This window comes from Hippoglossus stenolepis, chromosome 18 (genome assembly GCF_022539355.2).
Source record: "Hippoglossus stenolepis isolate QCI-W04-F060 chromosome 18, HSTE1.2, whole genome shotgun sequence".
NCBI lineage: Eukaryota > Metazoa > Chordata > Actinopteri > Pleuronectiformes > Pleuronectidae > Hippoglossus > Hippoglossus stenolepis.
The window spans coordinates 20,786,067-20,810,280 of record NC_061500.1 but is presented as its reverse complement, the minus strand read 5'-3'; the positions used below and the strand labels follow the sequence as shown (position 1 = coordinate 20,810,280).

General features: G+C 41.8%; 1 protein-coding gene across 1 annotated transcript in view; it reads right to left on the bottom strand.

The window, feature by feature from the left end:
* The window catches only part of LOC118125616 (SWI/SNF-related matrix-associated actin-dependent regulator of chromatin subfamily B member 1), a 52,856-nt gene that overhangs the window by 22,050 nt on the left and 6,592 nt on the right, over positions 1 to 24,214 (bottom strand). Inside the window, exons 3-4 of the mRNA XM_035184383.2 lie at positions 24,022 to 24,130; positions 13,182 to 13,319 (exon numbers count right to left, since the gene is read on the bottom strand). Of these exons, the coding sequence (XP_035040274.1) occupies positions 13,182 to 13,319; positions 24,022 to 24,130 (247 nt within the window). The remainder of the gene's footprint in view (positions 1 to 13,181; positions 13,320 to 24,021; positions 24,131 to 24,214) is intronic.

Genomic DNA, 24,214 nt, shown 5'->3' with positions numbered 1-24,214 from the left:
AAGGCTGCGCAGAGGCAATCCCACATGTTAAAGGTTTGACCATTTTGAATGATTGCGAAGAAAACCACAAGTTACTTCAAAAACTACCGGAATGGATTGTACGAAAGTGGGGCCAATTGTCGACGATAACCTGTATAAGTCTGGGGATTACCCCAATTTCAAAAGTTTCACAACGTTCCTGAACAAAGAGGCCCGGATTTCTTGTAACCCTATCACCTCCCATTGGATGAACTTTAAACCCACAGTCGAAAAGGGAGCCAGATCCTCAATACAACTGCCCAATTAAAGAACGCCACCCGAGATGCACCTGAAATGTACAATTATAGGGGAAGACCCCCATGTGTGGTGTGCAAGGATGAAATGCATGGCATTGCCAGGTGCCCTTCCTTTGCTGCAAAACCCATGGAAAACAAAAAGGCATTCATCCATGAAAATCGCCTCTGTTTTGGTTGCTTAAGGAAGGGACATATCACCAAAGATTGTAAAGGGCGACATACATGTAATACCTGTGGTCGTAGGCATCCCACTTGCTTGCATGAGGAGTGGATGAAAGGACCAGGGGAAGTGATGAAAAATGGCTCTGCCCTAGCAGACGATGGCCCGAGTGAAGAGGCTCTCAAGGTCACATCCTATGCATCAATTCAATGTGCCCCCGCTACCTCAAGCATAGTCCCAGTCCTGGTGTCGTCGGTAAAAGAGCCGCAAAGAGAAGTTCTCACCTATGCATTACTTGATACACAGAGCGATTCAACATTCATTCTAGAAGACTTGCTTCAGGACCTGGATGTGGACTCTCAACCAGTGAAGCTGAAACTCAGCACAATGACAGCTGTCGACACCATCTTGGCAAGTACGAGTATCTGCGGTCTACGAGTTCGAGGTCTTAATTCTGATAAGCACATCCATGTAAAGCAAGCCTACACCCGTAGCTTTATTCCGGTGGATAAGTCTTATATCCCAACAAGAGAAACGGCACAAATGTGGCCTCACCTCAGACATCTAGCAGACATGTTGCCACCACTTCAAGATTGCGAAGTAGGACTGCTAATTGGGTATGATTCTCCATCAGCACTAGCCCCACTTGAAGCTGTCATAGGCAAAGACAATGAACCCTTTGCACAGAGAACTGAGCTTGGCTGGAGCATTATAGGTTCATCCAATCCTCATCTGGACAGGCAGGGAGGTCAGAGCTTCGTTCACAGGGTTGCTGTAAAATAAATTCCTGCCCCATCAGTCAATGACGTTTTGAAAGCCCTGGAGTTAGACTTCAATGAAAGGGTCTATGAGGACAAGTATGTATCTCAGGAGGATGTTCAGTTCATACAGTTCCTCAGTAAACACATCAAGCAGAAGGAGGACAGACACTTTGAAATGCCTCTCCCCTTCAAGAGTGTCAGTCCACCTTTGCTACCAAACAACAAGAGATAAGCTACCGTTCGCCTTCAGTGTTTGAAGAAGAAGTTAAAGGCTAATAAAAAATATCATGACCACTACAAAAAATTCATGGAAGAAATCATTGAGAGGTGATGCAGAACTGGCACCCAGTCCAACCGAAGGTGAGATCATTTGGTACCTCCCTCATCATGCTGTTTACCACCCCAAAAAACCTGAGAAACTAAGAGTTGTCTTTGACTGCTCGGCTAAATTCCGTGGCATCTCCTTGAATGACACCCTATCAACCGGACCCGACTTAATCAACTCCCTTGTAGGAGTTCTCGGTCGTTTCAGGAAGGATGCTGTAGCCATCATCTGCGACATTGAAAAAATGTTCCACCAATTCCTCATCAGTCCTGGATGTCATAATTATCTACGGTTCCTTTGGTGGGAGAATGGAGAACTGGAAAAGGAACCACAGGAGTATAGGATGGCGTCTACCTTTTTGGAGCAGCTTCATCTCCAGGATGCGCCAACTTCGGGTTAAAGTATCTGGCACGGCAACACGCAATTGACCATCCAGCCGCATCGGCTTTCATCGAGAAAAACGTTTACGTTGACGATGGGCTAGCCAGTGTTTCATCAGTCCAGGAAGCTAAGAAACTGGTCGTTGAGGCACAGGACTTGTGCAATAATGGAGGGCTACGCCTTCACAAGTTCAACTCAAATCGAAAGGAGGTCCTGGACTGTGTGAAACCCTCAGAAAGAGCACCAACCATTGAACCTTTTGAGTTGAAGATGGGCATTATTCCGACGGAACATGCACTTGGTATTCAGTGGGCAATAGAAAAAGACACTTTTAGCTTTAATATCAGATTGAAAGACCATCCCTCAACTCGCTGAGGTATATTATCAGTTGTAGCTGCTCTTTATGATCCACTTGGGTTCATCGCCCCTTTTGCCCTAAACGGAAAGTGTATACTACAAGACCTATGTCGCAGAGGCTTTGGATGGGATGACCCCTTGCCTGAAGATTTGAGATCACGGTGGGAGGAGTGGAAGGTCGGCCTTCTGAGGTTAAAGGATGTTGCCATTTCAAGATGTTACCACCCACTAGATGTTACCACCCACTAGACTTAACAGAACTACATCACTTCTCTGATGCCAGCAGCAAGGGATACGGGGCCTGCTCATACCTCAGGTACAAGGATGAACAAGGTAGAGTGCATTGCAGCCTCGCAATGGCCAAAGCAAGAGTTGCACCAACAAAGGTGACAAGCATCCCAAGACTAGAACTCTCAGCGGCTGTAGTGGCAGCCAAATTAAGCGTCATGCTGAAACACAAGCTAGACATGGAAATTGATGAGCAGTTCTTCTGGACAGATTCCCAGGTGGTGCTGGGATACATCAACAATGATGCACGTAGGTTTCATGTCTTTGTTGCAAACCGTGTCCAACTGATAAGGGAGAATACCGATCCCAGCCAGTGGCATTATGTCTGCCCTCAAACTGGATCCCAGGACCCAAGTTTCTCTGGGAGCAAGAGGTACATCCGACATTAAATCCATTAACTGAACTGCTCGTTGGTGACCCAGAAGTTAAAGCAGTTTTTGTGTCCGTAACCAAGGTTAATGACTGCCCAGACATCCTTCATCAAATGGGCCAGTTTTCTTCTTGGACAAAGCTTCTCAAAGTGGTCGCAAGGATTAAGAGGCTTGGATTAAAAGGAGAACACAGTGAGCTTGTGACTATCGAAGAACGAGAAAAAGCTGCTCGAGTTATAATCAAACTTGTTCAACAGCAAGCCTTTGTTAAAGAGTTGGAAATGCTCCTAAAGGGTAAGAGTATTTCAAGATCAAGTTATCTCTTTCCCCTTGACCCGATCCTACATGATGGAGTTCTTTGTGTTGGTGGAAGATTGAAGCAGTCTTCTCTTGGTCACGAACTAAAACACCCAATAATCCTTCCAAAGGAGAGTTCTATCACCGCGCTGATTCTGGCTCATTGCCATATTAAGACCTGCCATCAGGGCTGAAGCCAGACTCAAATGGAACTCAGAGCAAATGGATTCTGGGTTATTGGTGGGAGTAAGCTAGTGGCCAGGCTGATTCGTGATTGTGTGCAATGTAGGAAACTTCGACGATCTACCGAGGTGCAACGAATGGCTGAACTTCCCAAAGAGCGAGTTGAAATTTCAGACTCCTTTGCATATAGCGGAATGGATTGCTTTGGCCCATTTCTTGTCAAGAAGGCTCGCAAGGAGTATAAAAGATATGGTCTAATATTTACTTGCCTTTCTTCTAGAGCAGTCCATGTTGAGATGCTGGAAGACCTATCAACTGATGCATTCATAAATGCCTTTAGGTGCTTCATCAGTATCAGAGGAGCTGTCCGACAACTTCACTGTGATCAAGGTACCAACTTTGTCGGTGCTAGGAATGAGTTGAGAGGAGCTTTTAAACAATCTGACACTAAGCAAATAGAACTCTTCCTAGCTGAAAACCACTGCGAATTCGTCTTTACTGCCCCCTCTGCAAGCCATGCAGGTGGTGTGTGGGAGCGCCAAATCCGGACCGTTAGGAGCGTGCTGAATGCTACCCTTGCACAATGCTCCGGTCGAATTGACGATGCTTCCCTCAGAACTTTGTTCTATGAAGCTATGGCCATCGTTAACAGTCGCCCCCTTACTGTGGATGGAATCAATGATCCCAAGGCGCAAGAGCCATTGACTCCCAACCACCTCATCATGATGAAGTCCAAAGTCCCTTTGCCACCTCCTGGGAAGTTTGTTAAGGAGGATCTGTATGCAACAAAGAGGTGGCGAAGAGTCCAGTATTTGGTTGAACAGTTTTGGAGTCGGTGGAAAAAAGAGTATCTCTTGAACATCTGTAAGCGACAGAAATGGCATGTACCACGACGTAACCTGAAAGTAAATGATATAGTCATCGTCAGAGACGATAACCTCCCAAGGAATCAGTGGCTACTAGCACGAGTGGTTGAAGCAATTCCAGACAGCGACGGTCTCGTTCGTCGGGTCAAGATTCAAACAGGAGTGCGGAAAGCAATGAAAAGGCAAGGTCTTTCATCCAAACCCTCATTCGTCGAGAAACCCGTCCAGAAACTGGTGCTCCTCCTCAAGAGCAAATAGTATAAACATGCTGCACATAGATAATATCACATGCATAACATCCCTAGATATTTTACTGTAAAGGACAATTAGATATGGCCGAGAAATCCTGTATAGTACAATTGGTTGAATTGTTTATATCAGGATTTAGTGGGAGTGTAACTGACTGCTAAACCTGGTAGGTTATGCAGATTGTTTCATTTATTATTTGGGTTGGGTTTATTCTTACTTATGTTCAAGTATGTATCGCGGTTATTTGCCAGTAATTTGCTGTCCTTTTAAACGTAGCTACTTGACTTCCGCATAAATGCCTGTAGCTTACTGCACGGACAGATGTAATATACACACCAAATCCCCGCCTCCGGTCCGAGCCGATGTAAACACCCGCCGTACAGCCGCGCCTTAAGGATGGTAGCAGCGAAGCGACAGGACGCCAGCTGCACGGCGATTCCTTACCCACGGACCTATTTTAACTTCGTTAACACTCCGCCGGAATGAGGTAGAAGCAGGTTTTATTCACTGCTACAGGTAGCGCTGAACAGAGTCGCTTATGTCACATTAACTGGCCAAACTTGTCTCACGTGGTTATTTGTTTGTTTAGCTGATGTTTAGTATTTTAATCGGCTGTATTTTTGTCTTTTATTAAATGATTATGTTGTACTTGCTGTCGTTCTAGTTTTACGGTGTTTCTACGGCGCCAATGTATTGTCTGAATAAAGAGCCGTGACGCATCAGTCTGAAACTCTCTGCGTCATGCTTTGCCAGCCAGGGGCTGTTACAAAGTGCGTGTGAAAAATGCCGCCGGATTCATGATACGTGTGCACCAGCCAATTTAGTTCTCACCACCATGTGTATGTTTATGAATCAGAATCATTCCAAATCGATAGGCGCGTGTCCGCTCTCTGTAATTAGCATACTGCCACGCCTCTGTTTCACCATATAAGGACAACCGTTTTTCATGAAGCGAGCGGTGTACTGAACAGAGAAACTGAAGTTATAAGAGAGAAAAGAATATCACAGCAGTAATTGAAACAATTGGGTCGGAGGTAGAAGCCACAAAAGGAAGTAGCGGCACAGCGTAGAGTGACGATGTTTTAAAAAATGAAACCTGGGCTGCAATAACTGAGGCGCTGCATGCTGTGTCCTGCACAGTGCTGAGCACTAGAGCTCTGGACATTTCTCCATTCTTAGATGCGACATGGACGTGAACTCTGCTGAATAATTATATAACAGTGCTGCTTCAGGATCAGGACAGATGCACATTAAAAGGTCCGGTCATCCTGTGTCTCTGCCGGAGTCTGTTTCCTCCTCCTGTGACCTGCGCTCACTTTACACTTTAACAATAAACACCATAACTGCTAACAAGTTATTAGGATATATACAGGACTGATGTTTACTTTGTGTTTGTTTGATTGCTCCAGAGTTTATGAGACACATGTTTAAACCTGCTACACAACACAAGATGTAACGTGACGCCCACAGTTAGGACATCAGGGTTAAAGTGACCGCAACGATCCGGAGTCATGATCCGACATCATCGATTCATAACTAATTACATGTGATTATCAGTTTGTTTGTGAGGAGGGACAGAGACGAGAAAGAAAGGAGAAGAAAAATTCTTCCCAAAGATTGACTCAACGTGGTGTTTTAACTTCTTTGTTGCAGAAGAAGCGATGCCCAGTTTATCCAGGAACATAAATAAGAATTCAGCATTTTTTTTTTTTAAAGATCAGTTTAAAGTATGAGTGATTAGAGAACATCAGAGGAGCAGAGTCACTTGTTGACCAGCGGAGTAATGCGCCTCACCGCATTCTAGGACAGCCGGACCTTCATTTGTGCGTACGCATGGTCTGAGGAAGTTCTAAATTTGAGAATGATTGCACATAGTTATACTTGATATATGTTTTTTTTCTTTTTCTATAAACACTTTTTTTGTAGCAGAAGGCAAAGTAAGAATTTCATTGTACAGGACTGTATATATGACAAATAAAACACTTGAACTTTTTGAACTTTGAACTTCTAATAGAAGCGCAGAGAAGTGCTTAAGACTGCAACTCTGCCTGATGGTCTCAATTGTGGATTGTCATGGTGTGGACTGTCCAAATCTAAAGTGGGATGAATGCAATTCTCTTCTGCAGTTTTTCCCAAATACTTCACCAATTGTCTACGAAGCCCATGTTGTTTTGTGGACACCACCTTGACAGCAGCGGTGAAAGGATGACGTGTGGCTGTACATGTCATCATGGGGGAATAATGCTAGCTGCTTGCGATGTAACTCAGAGAGTACTGGTTTCAGCCCAAACAATCTTGTGTTAGGTCACACCGTTCACGGTCCTCTAGCTGTGTTACAAGCTGACTGGAAGAAGCCTCCTCCTTCTTCGAATCTAACAAATTATGTAAATGTATTCAATAGGCGGTTGTACGAGGCAGGTAAACAAAAACAAAAACAAATCTGGGAAAGGGTAAAATAAAGAGATTGTACGATCGCCAGGCCGAAGTACATGTCTTTAGCCCAGGAGATCAGGTTCTGGCAAACTTCCCAGTGGTGGGTTCTCCTTTTCAGGAGAGGTTTTCAGGATCTTATTCTTTTGTGCGGCAGGTTTCAGATGTGAATTTTATCTGATATCCACTCCGTCTAACCAGTTATGCCATGTAAATATGTAAAAACCTTATTTTCCCCTTCCAGTGGGGAGGGATCTCCAGGGGGTATAAGCAAGAGGTTTTACCAGGTTTCTCAGGAAAAACACACTCAGCTGGAGTTAGAGATGAAATATATGCTGGGGCACAACATTGCAGAGCCATCTAGTTCTAGCTGGGCCTCCCCATGTGTTATCACTAACCTGGATTCCTATCCACTTCTTTTTATGGAGGATTGTGGTTGTCAGTTTGTCAGTAAGTTTGATCTTTTATAGGGTTACTGTCAAGTACCACTGTCCAAACGAGCTTGAGACATTGCTGCATTCATAACACCCTCAGGACTTATTCTTACATGTCATGCCATTCGGGTTGCGAACCATGCCCGCAACCTTTCAAAGGTTAATGAATAAAGTAGTGGCGTGGTTCAAAGGTACGCAGTATATTTTTAGATGATGTGGTCATTCATAGTGAGACTTTGGAAGAGCATGTAGATTGCATCCATACTATGTTTGGCCAGTTAGAGCTAAAGTTCTCGCCATTGATCAGTTTCCAACCCCCTCTACCAAGAAGGAGCTGATGCACTTTCTTGGCATGGTACAGTATTATCAAAGGTTTCCTAAAAACTCCTACATGGTAGTCGCCCCCCTTACTAATCTGCTGTCTGCTGAATCCCAAGGTCAAGTTTGACACGACCAGCAGTAGGGCTGCACATTATATCTAAAAATCTATCATCATCGCGATATCAAAACGTGCTATAGCTGTATCGCAAGAGACTGCAAAAACTGCAGCCAATCAGATGTCGCCCTGCTGCCCTAGATAATACATTTTAGATATTCAGATTATTGACAGGTTTTTCTGTCAGTGAATCATTGTCAGAAGAAGAGAATAAAAAGGGGATAGAGAGGGAACAGAGAATTTGAAAACAGAGATTGAGGGTGAAAACAGTGATTGAGGCAGCTCCGTTCCGCCTCCTACAACTAAATTCTACTGTAGAATGATTCTAGCGATCACGTTTCTCCCGGGTCAGATTCGCCACTATGAGCCAGAACCTAAGGGAAAAGTAACAGTGCAACTCTGCTGCTGTGTGTGTGTGTGTGTGTGTGTGTGTGTGTGTGTGTGTGTGTGTGTGTGTGTGTGTGTGTTTTTTTCCCATGTGCTCCAAAATCTGTAGCCCATATGTGCTTCCTGTCAAGTCCATTTGTTAGTCATGAAGTAGCCAAGTATTGTTTTGTTTCAGGGGTGAATGAACAAAAGTAAATGAAGCTGCTTTCGAACATGGACTGAACTCCACATAATCTCCTGACATTCTCTGGAGGGGCTGTATGTGAAAATGCAATGTCAGATTGAGAGGATCCTGACTTTCTCTGGGCCAGCCCCCAAGCGAAAACTCTAGATAATTACTTAATAAGCCGTTGTGAAAACACAACAGGAAATCTTAACCAAAATTCACTGCAAGCAAGTGGGTGTGATGATGTTTCTAACATGTGACAGACACAAAAACAGACACAAAAAATATATATATACATACTGTATATGAAAATGCAGTGCTGTTGTTTAGAAAAAACACTTTAGATCTTACAAGATGAAAATAGTGATAGACCATTCATGCCGGTTATACCGGAAGTGATGTGTAAGCGATGCATGATGGGAGTAAAATAAAGTACCCAAAAAACTCTAGTGCCTCACAGTGGAAACAACCATTATCTATATATCTATATATATCTATATATAGATATATATATATATAGATATATATAGATATAGATATAGATATAGATATATCTATATCTATATCTATATAGATATATAGATATATATATCTATATATATATATATATAGATATATCTATATAGATATATATAGATATAGATATCTATATCTATATCTATATAATACTTTATAAGCTGTGTTATTAAATATGTTTTGCGGCTCCAGACAAATTTTATTTGGGGGAAGAGGGGGAAAAATGGCTCTTTTGATAGTAAAGCTTGCCTACCCCTGGCCTAGAGGATCTCGGGCCCTCATGCCACCCTCATGGAGTCTGTTTGTGACAGTTTGGTCAGAAACATGCACACCAGTAGCCTGCTGGATCAACTTGTAGGGAATTTATCATTTTGTAGGGCTGTGGCAGTGCTCCTCCTGCTCCTCCTCGCACAAAGGAGCGGATAACGGTCCTGCTGCTGGGTTGAAGCCCTTCTACTGCCCTATCCAGCTCTTCGTGTGTAACGGCTGGTCTCCTGGTACCTCCTCCATGCTCTTGATTGGGCTGCAGGTACCAACTAATGCTGCAAGTACTGACAAGGATACTAGCAGAACACAAAACTAGAGAATAACCAGTCAGGAAGGATAAGGAGAGAACAAAAGGTATGTGCCCACCACATGTAAAACCATACCCTTTTGGGGGGGTTGTCTTGCTTTTGCCTCTCTTGTCACTTTCATTTGCACCAAAGCAGGTGAAATTGATTCTGACTTGTGCTTACTAAATGGACAGATTGATATCCTGAAGTTTAACTGACTTGGTGCCTCTAACATCAGCACTCTGCAAATCAAATGGATGTAAAGAGTAGTGTGTGACCACCTCTTCAGCATGCTGTCAGACAATCTGGACCCAATTCAGTTTGCCTATAACGCAAAACAGAGTGTAGAGAATGCAAGTCTCACAATAGACAAACACATGGACTATGCACACCCCCACACTAGGGTTTTTTTTCCATGGACTTACATACAATACACACAAACACCATGCTGCACTACCTTTCAGTCTTTCAGGTCCACCCGACACTGGTTTAATGGATGAGTTTTTTACAGGACAGACCACAACAGGTGTTTTTAAATGGTTTTAAATCCATTAAACTGATTTTAAACACAGGGCTCCCAAGATTATGTTTATCCATTCTCTTCTCCGTTTAACAACATCTCTTGCAGCAGCAAAGGAATGACACTTTAAGTATGCGGATGACATGGCCCTGGTGGCCCACCTGACTGGCACCAATGCTCTGTTTAAAGACCATCATGCAGTAGACAACCTGCTCAAAAAAACAGTTAGTGAAAATTCACTTGAGCTCAACACCACAAAGACCAAGGAGTTGTGCTGTGGTGGCAAGGGAAGTCAGAATCCCCTATTTGTCAACCTCTCAGTATCCAGTGTCAGCTGGTAGAGCAGTTTCAGTCATATGAATACCTTGGAACAGAGATGGACAGCTGTCTGTCCATTTCCATGCACACTGACTCAGTATACTGAGTATACAACTACAATTACCGCACTGCGGTTGTATGCCTTCACCAACCAGTGCAGTTTCTGTGTATATATATATATTTCTACATACTTTTTCCCCCAAGATTCATACATGGTCTCTCACCTTTGACCACTGAAACTTAATCACTTGACTACTGTTTAAAAATTCCCTCTATCACAGGGCTCCTGACTGCGACCATTTAGTCTCATTTTGTGACTATTTTTGGAGACAGCTGGAGTACATTTTACAACTAATCGCACCACTGCGACTTGCAAACATGTTAAAATCATCATTGTTTAGGCCATCACGTAAAATACCAGGAGTGAGCGGAACATTTTGTGTGTGCACCCAGACTCTTCAGACTGAGACACACACACACACACATACAGGCTCCAGGGCCCCGCCCCCCACTCATTCACACACAATGATCAGAGCAGAAGGAGCAGTTGGCTTGCTGGAGTTTCTGTGTCCTCCCTCCACACTCCTGCTGACGTGCACTCACTTTAACTAAAAAACACCAACACTCATCACAAGTTATTAGGACCTGATCAGTGTATGAATTTTTCCTAGTGTTTGTTTGTTTGATGTTTGTATACCATGAGATGTTATGCGAACAGCCCGGACTCAGTGTTAAAGTGCCGGAGTGACATGAATACATGATCCGACACCATTGATTAATAACTAAATACATGATCGTAAGTTTGTCATCTAGATCATAATCATCCCATCCTGTTTACTGAGCTGGTTACACATAATCTGTGCTAAATGTTTAATATTTATTCTGCTGCAATTTTTGTTAACAGAGCCAGAGAGTCCATTTTATTTACTGTTTTGGTTGTGTGTGTGGTTTATTTTATTTATGAGGATATTATAATATTTTTGATTCTAGTAAAAATTTCAGACTTTATTTCTCTGAGAATTCCTTTCATATCCAAGCAAAATTGGTATTGTAGACTGACATATCCCTAACTGAATCGATATTGAATCAAAACCTTGTGAATCGGTCTTGAGGGAACTAGGTTGGATGAGGTTGATGCCAAGGAGGCTGTACAGATGAGGTTCAGTCAGGGCAAAAGAGCTAGAAGGGTTGGCCTTCAGAGGTGCCAGGCCCTATAGTGGTCCTCAGAGGGATGTGCTCTAAAGGGAGGGGAAGTAGAGGCATTCTGTAAGAGAAGTTCCATGTTTACTGGTTTTATTGTGGTTGTTATTTTGTAAATTTTTTTTTGTAAACAGTTAAGATGGGAAAAAATATGAATGTGTTGCGTTGCATGTCGCTGTGAGTGGTGCATCTAAAACCAGTGCTACTAGTTGAAAAAGTTAGTCTGGAGCCCTGAGTTGAGTTGTTTAAAGACTTATGTTTGTTCCTGTTTGATAGAATTAAAAAGCATGTTGAAAAGCGAATGGTTTGTCTCTGGCTGTTGTGGGGAGACCCATTTTCATTTGCCACACCACTCTTCCTGGCAAAGTTGCAGAATGAGTCCAGTTGTTCCAGAGCAAAATGAGTGTCAACCTCTACTTTCAATAAAAACAATGTGAGCTTTCACTTTGGTCAAAGAGTATGTGATTGTTTATCAATAAACAGTGATGTCACAATGTTTGCCTTCCCGTTGTACACTCCTAAATCTAACAGAAGATTTTTTCTCAGCCTGACAATGGAAAGTGTATGACCGAAACCCCTATACCCATACTCCTCCAGTCAATAGATGCAGCATGTGATGATATAGGAGAAGACTCTATTCAAGGCTGGATTGGGTATGCAAAAGGATTTTCCTGTTGGTTAGCGAGGGAGAGGATTGCCTGTGATGTAGGAGAAGTCCTGTGGTCTGACCCAAGAGGCATGATGCTGAGGCAGAATGAACGAGTGATATTGGTAACTGTAAAATCATATTGTGCAGTTTTTTGTAATTTTTGCTGGAGGTTTTCATGTTTCATGCAGATATAAGTTGACATAAGTGCAGGAATGTGCAAATATGCTCAGATTGCAATGTTTTGCATTTATTTACGTAGTGTGTAATGATATACCAGTATACTGAGGTGTTTGGCTGATCAACCAAGTTTTTATACCGACACACTAATGCAAGCTAATTAACAAACGAAAAAGGGACCTGCTTTCTCCATCTATTTCAGAGGCTGAATTATGGCATTTTTATTTTTTCAATTCCTATTGGAGGGCTCAGAAGAACTGTTATAATAGCCTAATAGAAAACAAATTGTATATTGTACATTTTCATATTAAAAAAGGTGTTTTAGAATAGATAGTGGTTTGTACTCTACTTCTAATAAAGTTACTATTCTACATTAATTGAAACAGTGAAAATCTCGTAAACTTAGTTTATTTCTGTAATTCTTTCTACAAACCAAATGAGTCAATATTGTATTTAAATTGTACTGCTATAGGTTTTTTAATTACCAATTTACACATTAAATCTAAACACAATGCTTTTTCTTTTCTTTACTTTTTGTATTCCAAAATAAAACAATATATCTTACATTCTTCAGAATGTGTTCACACTTTATTGAAGGTTTTTGATCGTACTAATCAAGAAAATATAGTTTTTGAATTAGGATCTTTTACAGTACAGCAACTTACTTGACCTTTTTTTTACAGTGCTTCCTAAAACTCACTTTAGTTGTATGGTTTATTTATATTTAATTTATTCTTTATATTTTATGTTTAGAATTAGAAACACATTTCAAATTAAGTTGTAAAGAAAAAAAACACCCACAAAGTATAGGTACAGAAAACAATTCACTAAATACACAAATGAAATATTCAAAGCAAAAGTCTATTAACAAGCCTTCTCACCACAGGGGAAAGGTCCTCTTCTTGTCACGTCCAATTCTGTTTCGGTTGATGGTGGTGGAGCAAGGCACAGCATCTAGATGGTGAGAGCTGTTGGGCAATGTGGGGACCCACTGACTGCTTCTTTTTGCTTTCTGCTCCCTTTACAGAAAAAGACAAAAGCATCACATAGGGGTCTAAAACGCCCAAAGATTTATAACATTCACATCACTTTCTCTGTGCACATCTCAATAGATGTTTGTTAAACTGTTGAATCTAAGTCTCTCCTGATTGAACTGCGGTTCGGTTGCTGTAATCCTCACATTGGGTACGGGTGGGTTCTCCTTGAGATAACATCTATTCAGCAGGGAGTTCTGCCAGGGATCTCAGCTATAAGGCCTCTTATGCAGGCTTGGGTTGGTGACAGAAATGGCACTTATTAATTATTTTCTATGCCAGACTCGAATGCTTGACTGTTATAAAAACTCCATGAAAAATTGACATTGGTCATATGACACAAAATTTACCAAAATATTTTTATTGAGTTATTTAAAAATATTAACAAAAAGAACATTTGATGCAGTATTCTTCTGATCAGCTAGCTGTTGATTTGGCTAAAAGAAAAGATAATGTGCAGGCTAGCTTCTTAAATGCATATACGAGAAAGTAGTTCTATAGATATATAGATAAAGAACTAAGTGTAAAGATGAGAAAACAAAAGTAAAAAATAAAGTTAAGAAAGTAAAAAGTGAGTCTTTTCTGACCACTGTGTGCCAGCAGTGTATAATGATGTGCTGCACATAGAAGCACTGCGTGTGTGTGTCTGGAGCTTTTTTCCTATCTTTATTCAAGAGCGTGGTCTTTCAGTTTGAGCACGACTTGTTGAATTTATGTTCAGATTGTGTATTACTTTCCATCAAAATCCTGCCCTTGCACTCAAATAGCCCCTGTTCGCACTTAAATTTGCTCTGCTTCAGCTCAAACTGTGTGCTTGCATTCATCGTCTGCTCTCAGATTTCTCCTGGGCTTCTTTTTTTGTGCAACAACCCTCTCAAAATGGGGCTGAAGCTTGGAGCACAGGAAATCCGTGTGAGCAACAATATATGAGTGCAAGCACACAGTTTGAGCAGAAGCAGAGCAAATTAAAGTGCAAACAGGGGCTATTTGAGTGCAAGGGCAGGGTTTTGATGAAAAGTAATACACAATCTGAACATAAATTCAACCAGTCATGCTCTCAAACTGAAAGACCATGCTCTTGAATAAAGATAGGAAAAAAGCTCCGTTTGTGTGTGAGAGAGAGAGAGAGAGAATGGGTGGGTGGATGGCAAAACTGTACTCTAAAGCGCTTTGGGTGGTCATAAAGACTAGAAAAGCGCTATATTATTATTCATTACATGTCATTTGGCAGACGCTTTTATCCAAAGCGACTTACATTTAGTGCATTCAACATCTATGAAGGGCCATTTAGGGGATCAGTATCTTGCCTGAGGACACTTCAGCATGCAGATGCGGAAGACTGAGGATTGAACCGCCAACCTTCTGGTTTGAAGACGACCACTCTACCCCTCAGACACTGCCCCCCCCATATAAACACAGTCCATTTACCACTTTTTTTTTCACAGGGGATCAGACTTCCCTAAGGGCATTCACACTGTTGTCTTCACTTTGCAGGAAATTAATGATTTTATATAGTTTTATTGTGTAACTGTGGGTACGGAGGTGACTCGGAGAGCACCCCCACCTCTACCAGAGGATTAATCAGTGCAGCTGAGGGTTGTTAGCTGATTGATCCTCTGGTAGGAAGGCAGTAGCAGAGCTGCCGAATACACATGGGCTGAAGACCGACACACGAGGAGAGCCTGGAAGAGGCTGAGCTGAGAGAAACCTGAAAAGGTTGTGTGGGACAATTTATGTTGCTTTCATTTATGTTTGCTCACGTGTGTTGGAAGAAATAAAATGCTGAAAAGCAACTGGTTTGTATGTGGCTGTTGTGGTGAGACGCCAGTGGCGTCGTCATATGCCACAGTATCCTAATGTCTACAGGGCAAGGTTGCATATTCTATCTCAACCATGACCCAATAAACATTTTGTGTATGTTAAACCAAATAATGATACAATGCCAGGCAGAAAGTGCATAACAAAAATGAAGTTTATCTTTAGGTAATAATTAAAGGATCAATATACCAGTTAATTTGATAACAGTATAATTAATTATTACAATATTAATTAACATCACTAACATTGTCAAGTTCTCAACGGCCTGGTTAACCTTAAAGGACCCACGGGACAACTCACTCTTATTTTCCTCCTTTTTATTTTCAATTTGATATTGATTGTAGAATTTTCACAGTTTTTTTTTCAGGTTGATAACCTTTAAAGACAAAAATAAAAAATGTTCACAATTGGTATAACAGAATGTCCATTTAACTGTACCTCGTGTGCCAAAAATTGGGTCCAGCCAACTAACTCCACTTCCTCCAGAACTTCTACTTCTGCTTGGATAACTCTTAATCTCTTGTAGGAATAGCCTTCAATTACTGCTGAGCCAGCTGGAGCTCTCTGGATTGGAGCCTCTCCTATGCTCTTAGAGGTCTTTGAAGGAGTTACAGGTTCTTTACCTTGGGGGTTGTTTTGCAGTGGACACTGCGTTCTCTTTGCCTGAGCTCCGGTCAGTGCTGCTGAAAAAGCCTCCCTCTGGAGTTTATCTATGCCCTCCTTGGCCTCTGCTGCAACCTCTTTCCTCTTTGGCTGATTTCTTTGGCCACTCTTCCACTGGCCGCCTCAGGAACCCAGATCCATCCTTCCATTCAGAACCCTCTCAAAGATCCTAAGGAATCGCTCCTCTTGTTCCAATGTCGGCGATGTTCAGGTCCCCTGGGATCCACCACCAGTCCTCAACAGATCCAGCCTTCTGAATCTCACCAACTCAGTTGGCAAAGAAGGTCTGGCATCCATAACTGTCTCGCTGAATGGCTCCCAACACGGTTTGATTGTCCAGTAGGTGCAACCATCGTTCTATCTCCATTCGGCTGTGCTTTTCAATGTATCTTATGAGCCGGGCTGCAAAGACTGAACCACAGACTTCTACCTTGACTGCTTCTACTTTTTGGTCCAGCAGTGTAAGCTTTGCCTTGGATTCAACTAATCTGACTTGGATACCTTGCTCTGTCTTCCACCTGAAGTACACCACGGTACCGTAGCTCTTCACTTCCGTCACTTCCATCAGAGAATGTTATTCCCCAAGATTTTCCAACCCAGCCAGCTTGTTTGAGGCTTCTGTGTAAAGTCATTTTGCCAAGACGCACATGCTCAAACAGTTTGGTGGCTTCCTCCCTGAGGCCCTCAGAAAGTGTTTGTCCCAAGTGTCTCGGGTCAGACTTCCTCTTCCAGCCTCCTGGAATGCTTTCCTGACGAGTATGGCTCCTTTTTGCTTAATAGGTGTGATCAGGCCGATTGGGTCATAAAGACCAGCTACTTGGCTTAGTAGTTCTTTTCTGGTTAGAGGGTCAGGAGTCTTTTCTCTCACTTCTTCACCCAGGAGGTCTTGGCCTACTCTTGTTTTTTTCCTCCTCCTTGAGAAATTAATTGAGGTCATCACATAGAGCTTATCTTCTTCCACCAGGTATCCGACTCCCAGGGCCTTATTGTCCTCTTCTCTTATTTGATTTGGGAATATAAAGACTCATTCCTGGACATGATTTTGCCTCCCACTTTGCCCCGACCGGACCCATGGTTTGAGGAAAACCCCACCAGCTCTTAGAATTTCCTCCACTTCCTTCAGCCTTTGTATGTCATTGTGGGACAAGTGTCAAGATGTCATCCTCGTAGGTATCCTCCTCCAGGATTCTACGCTCTTCTTCTAACATTGGTAATTTTGCAGTCTCTCGCACAGCCAGCTGTGTTATGCACCCTGCAGGTGGATTGCCAATGTTGACTCTGGTAATACCATACTCTCTGCTTTCCTCACCACGAGTGTCTCTCCAGAGGAATCTGTGGAGGTGCATTTCCCAGTCTTCAAGCCACACAGAATTTTAAATCTTCCTGATTTCACCAAGAGCTGCATACACTCCTCTTCTGAACCTGAGTAAAACTGCTCAGATTGGATTAGGCACATCAGGTCCTTTCAGGATGAGATAGTTCATATCAGTCCCTTAAACATTTGGCTGCTGTTCCATACAAGGAGTACTGGTGTTGTCACAGAATGGGGGTTTGGTACCACCCAGTGTCTCACATACCACACTGGTCTTTTCCAGCTGTTTATAATCTCTGTGGTGAGTTTTCTTGCTTCTATCCTTTCCACTATTTCATGTACCTGAGCTGTGTAGGCAGCTTGCCACTCGGGCTCCCTCTTGAGCTGTTTTTCTGTCCTCAGAAAAGTGGCCTCCACACCACTCCTGTTAGTTCTTACTAGCTCAGGGTTCCAATTTTCTGCCCTGCATTGGAAGTGACTTCTAGTAGCATCATGATAACTGGTAACTCTTCAAATCCATTAGCCTTTATCAGTCCAAACTTTTATTTTCCAACACAGTTTGTTACTGTAGTTACATTGGTAAAAGCCTTCCTGCCATTTCTGGGGAGAGTTCGGCCATGAATTTCTCTTGCTCCTCTGTAAGCTTATGTCTCTTTCTGCTTTTTTCCCTCCACCTTTGTCTGCCTCGCCCCTCCAGGATTCTCCCTTTTGGACAGAGAAAGAAATGGTGATCTGAGAAGCTCCCCTCCCTGCACTGTCTGTTTCTGCACAAGTTGGTATCTCTAAATTCATCTTCTCTTTCATGACAACCTAAGCACTTTTCACATGCTCACAGCTTTTTACAGCACTCAACTTTTCAGCCAGCTTAAGTTCCTTTAATCGCTTGCAAAAGAAGATTTTTTCTTTATGCCTTTCATCTCCACAGATAATACATCCTCCATCGTTCTTTGTGCAACGTGTAGAATATTTCCTTTCAAATTTTCTTTGTTTTTTCTCAGTTACTCCAAGCTGCTCCAGTTTTTCTTCTTGTGTCTTCAGGAACTTGAGGAGACTGTCAAAATGGTTGTTTGGTGTGACTATATTGTTGGGGTTCACCATGAAGACGAACCAGTCCTTTTTCACAGTGTCAGGTAGCTTGCTCTCCATGGACCTAGTTAACAGTGGGTTTTTGATGGCACCTGTGTTTCCAAGCTCTGTGAGATCTGCCAGGGCTTTCTCCACTGTCTGGATCAAGTCGATAACTTTTCTTGGCTGATTTGTCCTTAAGACAGGAATTTTCTACAGTTCTTCCATTACCTCCAAGGCGATTGTAGACTTATTTCCAAATCTGTTTTCATGCATCCTGAACATCGTCTTCTGCAGTGTTGTATGTAGACAGCCGGAGGTCTCTGGAGATTTTTTCATCAATGCTGTCAAAAAACTGCACCTTCTTTACTTTCTCTTGCAGGCTCTTCCATCGGTGGAAAATTCATCTGCAGCCATGAAATCTAGGCAAACTCGTAGCCTTTCTTTTTACAATGGGTGTGGTCTTTGCTGCTGGTCTAGTCGCCGTGTTTGCTGCTGCTGCTGCCATTGAAGCTGTCACAGATGCACTTTTCTCCTCTCCTGCAATTGTTTGTGCTATGATGAACTCCACTCTCCTAGCTTGTTCTTGACTTATTTTAGGTCGTTTCCTCTGCCTTTTTTTCAGACTTTTATCAGGCCTTTAATCCTCTTGTCTCGGCACCGTCAGCAGTTGTTATTAACTATCAAGTTCTAGAAGGTTTTTGTTCACCTCCTGCCCAAACTTGAAAACGGCCTGGTTAACTTTAAAGGATGCAAGGGACAACTCACTCTTCTTTTCCTCCTTTTTTATTTTCAATCCACTTAAGAGCACAATGGAGGTTTGATATTGATTGTAGAGTTTTCACGGTTTCATTTTTCAGGGTTAAGAGTTTTTTTGCAGGTTGATAACCTTTAAAGACAGAATATCCATTTAACTGTACATAGGTACATCAAAAATAGAAAATAAACGACACTCTAATAAACAGTAATATTCACATCACTTGTAATCAAGGTGAGTCCACTTGTATCATTTTCATTAACTTACTACCACAACACATTTCCAATATCAAAATCTAATTAAATTGTCTTTTCTTTTTCCATACCAGTAGATTATGGACAAAGTGGGAGATGATTCTCCTGTGGAATCATCTCCCACTTTCAGTTCGGGAGGCAGACACCATCTGTACGTTTTAAGAGTAGGCTTAAAACCTTCCTTTACGATAAAGCTTATAGTTAGAGCCGGTCCAGGCCTGTCTTAGACCTGCTCTTAGTTATGCTGCTATAGGTCTAGAATGTCGGGGGACAAAATTTGATTGATTGATTGATAGATTCTTTGGTTAAGCCACAAGGTGAACGCTGTCTTCTCTTTGTCTTCCTGCTGAGACGCCAAGTGTCCACACAGGTTTTTTCACTTTTCTTAATGAGCTTCTTTTTTCAGCACAGGTGAAAGCTGTGCTGATTGATCCTCAGGTTTAAAAGGCAGCAGCAGAGGTGCCTCACGGCAGACAGCCACAGAGAGATACATGCGAGATACATGGAGCTGCAAAGCTTAGACATCCAGCAGAAACTGCTGGACCCCTTTAAGTTTAGTTTGCTGACGTGTGTGTTAAATGACAACACATGATAAAATGGAACCAGGCATGCGACAACACCTACTAGGAGGTTTTATGGACAATCTCACTTTGACAACTACAACCCATGTGGAGGCAAGATGGGTGCTAGCTGTGCTTGACCACATGGCAACATGAGCCAGTATAAAGTTAAAGTCAAAGAAATCAAGGATTATGGTGATAAGGACAGGCAAAGTGACAAAAAAATTTAAGCTGCAAGTGCAGGAAGAGGACATCAGAGGAGAACCCAATTAAATCCCTCCAAAAGTGGCTTGGCAGCTCTCTCAAGCTGCTTTCAGAAATGCACTGGACACCTGGTATAAAGTCTGTAGAAATCCAGGAGAAGTCGATGGATTCACCGCAAGCGAGTGGAGTGGTTTATGACGCTTCTTAAAACGTAACAGACACAAAAATGGGAAAAACTAAAAGAAAACATATCTCCTTGCGAAAAAGCGGCGTCATACACATAGAAGACACCGACGGAGATGTGAAGAGAGTTTGTGGTGATAACAGCTGACAACGGTGTTGGGGTGCTTTAAACATGATCATGTGACCTCTGCAGCAGAGTTAATACTTCACCTCTTGCATTTGTCTGCTGCACAGCATGGAAGCTGTCTCTCTCTCTCTCTCCTCCCATCAGGTGTGGGTGTGTGTATTTGACTGTGTGTGTGAGTGTGTGTGCAGATAAGGAAACAGGTAAGCCTGGTGATTTGCCAATTCAAAGAAGTGCTGCCTCAGGGATTCGACCAATCTAGAGCTATAGTTTTCTTAATCTCAAACTGACAGCCACCAATCTCTGTCCATCTCTCCCCACTTCAAACAAAAAGCCAGCATATGTCGTTTTTGTGTAAGATCCGCTGTTGTAAGTAATACAGTTGTGCAGAATTGTGTGTTGTGAGATAAGTAGTGAGATCCAATAGTGAATGCTCGGATATAGGAGTTACTGTGAGCTTGTTTATTGTCGTGTTTTAATTTAATTATTTTGTATCCATATCACCTTACTACTTTCAGTAGCAGTAAGTACAAGGAAGAAGTTTTTTTTGTTTCATGTATCTTTTCCCCTTGTTTGTGGTTTAGGTTTAACTAATATTCTGTACCCATGACCTTTTCTTGAGTATGGGAAGAGTGGGGATCCACGACACATGTTATTTCTAGGTTTTTCCTAGACCACGGACATAACAGTAGGACTCTAAATAAGATCAGGACAGCTACAACTTTCTCTGTCATCTGTGGTTGAGAAATTCATGGTGGTGAAGTCCAAATCGTAATGATGCATTGAGACTCTCAGGACTAACTAGTCAGACATGCTCAGTCACTAAAAGATCAGGGCACAAGTGGGCAGCAGGCACCTCTTTAACACAAGCCGAGAGCATGTTGAAGCTATGAAACATCATCAGAATGCAATGTATAGGAACAAAGGTGCTTCTGAACTTCACACTTGAATGGGGGATGGCAGAAACCAAAGAGAGGAGCTATGATCCAGGTGGAAGTAAGGAACCTTGAAGAAGAAAGATGATCTTGGGCCATGGAGTGAGCATACCAGATTACATGGGCAGAGTGCTGATGTTTACTTTGTGTTTGTTTGATTCGCTTTAGAGTTTATGAGACACATGTTTAAACCTGCTACACAACACGAGACATAACGTGCACAATCAGGACATCTGGGTTAAAGTGAGCGGAACGATCCAGAGTCATGATTAATAACTGAATACATGTGATCATCAGTTCGCGTTAAGAGGGAAAGAGACGTGCATGCACGCACACGCACACACACCTGCAGACAGAAGTGTTCCTCCCGCAGATGACGACGTAACGCAGTGTTTTAACCTCATTGTTCCAGAAGAAGTTTTTTCCAGAAACATAATTATGAATTCAGCAGGTTTTTATAGAGATAAGTTTTTTTATAAATTTGGTCAATTTATTAGTAAATTAAAATTATTGCGGTCTATCTACTGTTTTTATTTAAATAAATGGAGTATTAATATACTATGCATTTAGTCAAAAGGGTGTGTGTTGACATTTTTTAGGACAGCCGGACCTTCCTCATTTGTGCCTACGCATGGTCTGAGGAAGGTACAAACATATTGATGATTCATTTGCGCGTATATATGGATGTAGGTTACGTAAATACAAGGACTTATGGGTGGGATGTTCTTCTAGGCCTGGTGTGTTCTTTCCCTGAAAATAAACATTTCTTAAATGTCTGAAATAATCTCTGGGATTTGCGCGACGGGAATGTTTAATTTGGAATGCTTTAACAATGGAGGTCATCTCATCAGCAGTAGAAGAGAATTCCTCTACTTGTGCTTGACGGAGCTCTGTCTAGTTATCTGTGACACTGGAAGGAAGTGACTGAATAAACTTGTGAACAGCTGTAGAGCTGGTTTTCAACACAAGTTTAACCTTCCCTCTTTCTGTTGCATTTGGCACGTCAATTGTAAAGAACCTTTCACTACTGGAGGGTTGAGAATCGGAGTAACCTGAATCACACTACCTGAACGACTGACGTGGGGAAAAACACTTTATATTTTAGCAATTCCAATTTATGTAAACAAAGATCTGTCTCGGCTGAGTGAAGGTCTTCTAAATAGTGCAGGGCTTTCTTATTAGCCGTTTGAAACTCCTGGAAGAGAAGAGCATTTTGCACTTTTAGGGCTTTAGGGCACGCTATGTCTTAATTACAGCACTTAACATTTACAGGAAATTTTAAACCTTGACCAGTTAATATTGAATATGTGATATTGAAATGTTATAAGAAATTCTTAATGTCAACAAAGAATATACAACTGGAGTTATTAGCAACCATAGCAAGCTCTTAGTGTAACACCATGAGGATTTAAATTGGAAGTTATTAATAATTAAATAATAAACAGTTAATTTATTCATAAATTAAATTTCACCACAATGCACTTGCTTGTAAGTACGGTTGAATGTCTACTCCGGTGGCAGACTAGTGGAATTGAATTCAAACTTTTGGCTTCACTGCCAAAATAAAAAATTAACAAGGCATAATTATAAATTATTGCCAACTGTACTCTCCCTCACACGGGGCATCATCATGTTGTGATTATTATACCCTCAGCGTGACACCATTAAATGGTGAGTCTTTGGGCATTCAATAAATTTGTTTATCAGAAAAATATTTAATATTAATATTAAAAATATACATTTTGAATAATAACTTTAATTGATTAAAGGCTCTCTGTGCAGCGCAGCAGTTCTGCGGGGCAACTGCAGCCAGTGTTGCTCGGGCGTAAGCCTGTTTTGGATCTCCAGTTGAGCAGAGGCCGACGCCTGATCCTGGTACGCGATGTACCGGTCGACCTCTACAGTCTTCACCTTCGATCTCCGTAACTCTCTGGACTCACTGGCTGCGGTTGCGCCGCAGATCAGCTGCGTGTCGGTTGTCGCACTGTGTGTCCGCTACTGGCGGTGGAGCTGCTGGTTTATCTACTGCATTTCCTTCAATACAAGTCGGATTATGTACGGAACAAAATGTCAGGACTTAGAGCCCCTTTAGAACAAATTAATGAATTAAGAAACCCTGGAGTGCTTTTACTTTGAAACAGGTTCAGGAAGTGTTTGTGACATAGACAGATAAACACTGTGTTTCACAGCAGAATAAACAAAAATAAATGGTTTCAACACTTTCTGTATGCGTTTCAAAATAGAAGCACTCTGCTGTTGACAGAATCCATTCTTTTGTTCAAAAGAGTTTTATTGTGAAATATTTGCAAGAGCGGAAAATGCATGGCTTTATACTGTTTAGCCATATTATAGCAAGTCCTATGTAAAGACATTGTGCTGCAGTAGCAGCTCCTCTGCAAAACATATTGGTGAACTGAGAAGCTTAATATTGTGCATTGAATAAATGCTGTATATGAATTGATATTAATGTGAATATTGTGCATTGAATAGATAATGTTGCATAACTGCCTTTGTGTATATTTATGCTTGTACATTGAGCATTTAACACAAATGACAAGTGTTTTTTTTGGAAGATATCAGGGTGGTCGATCTCGGCTTATGTTTGGAATTAAAAAGTGATCTTGGGCTTGAAAAGGTTGGTGACCACTGATCTACACTCAATATAATAATGACAAAGTGAAAACAGGATTAGAATTTCTTGCAAATCTACCAAGAAGGCAAAAACTATTTCTTTGCTGAAAATCAGCATTTCAGTATGTTGGCAGATGCTCTCATACACAAACAAAATTAATAGTTTAAGAAAATAAATTACCTGAGGTAAGCTGGGGGCTCCGTGCTGATGGACACTGCCTTGTATTTCTCGTCATTTCCCTCAAAGATCTCTTCACATTCAGATGCCTTCAGTAGAGTTACACTAGTGGCTACAATAAGATAAGAATTAATTCATAAACATATGTTATTACAACCTCTGGACCTTACAGACAAGGATTAGTACAAACTAAGTA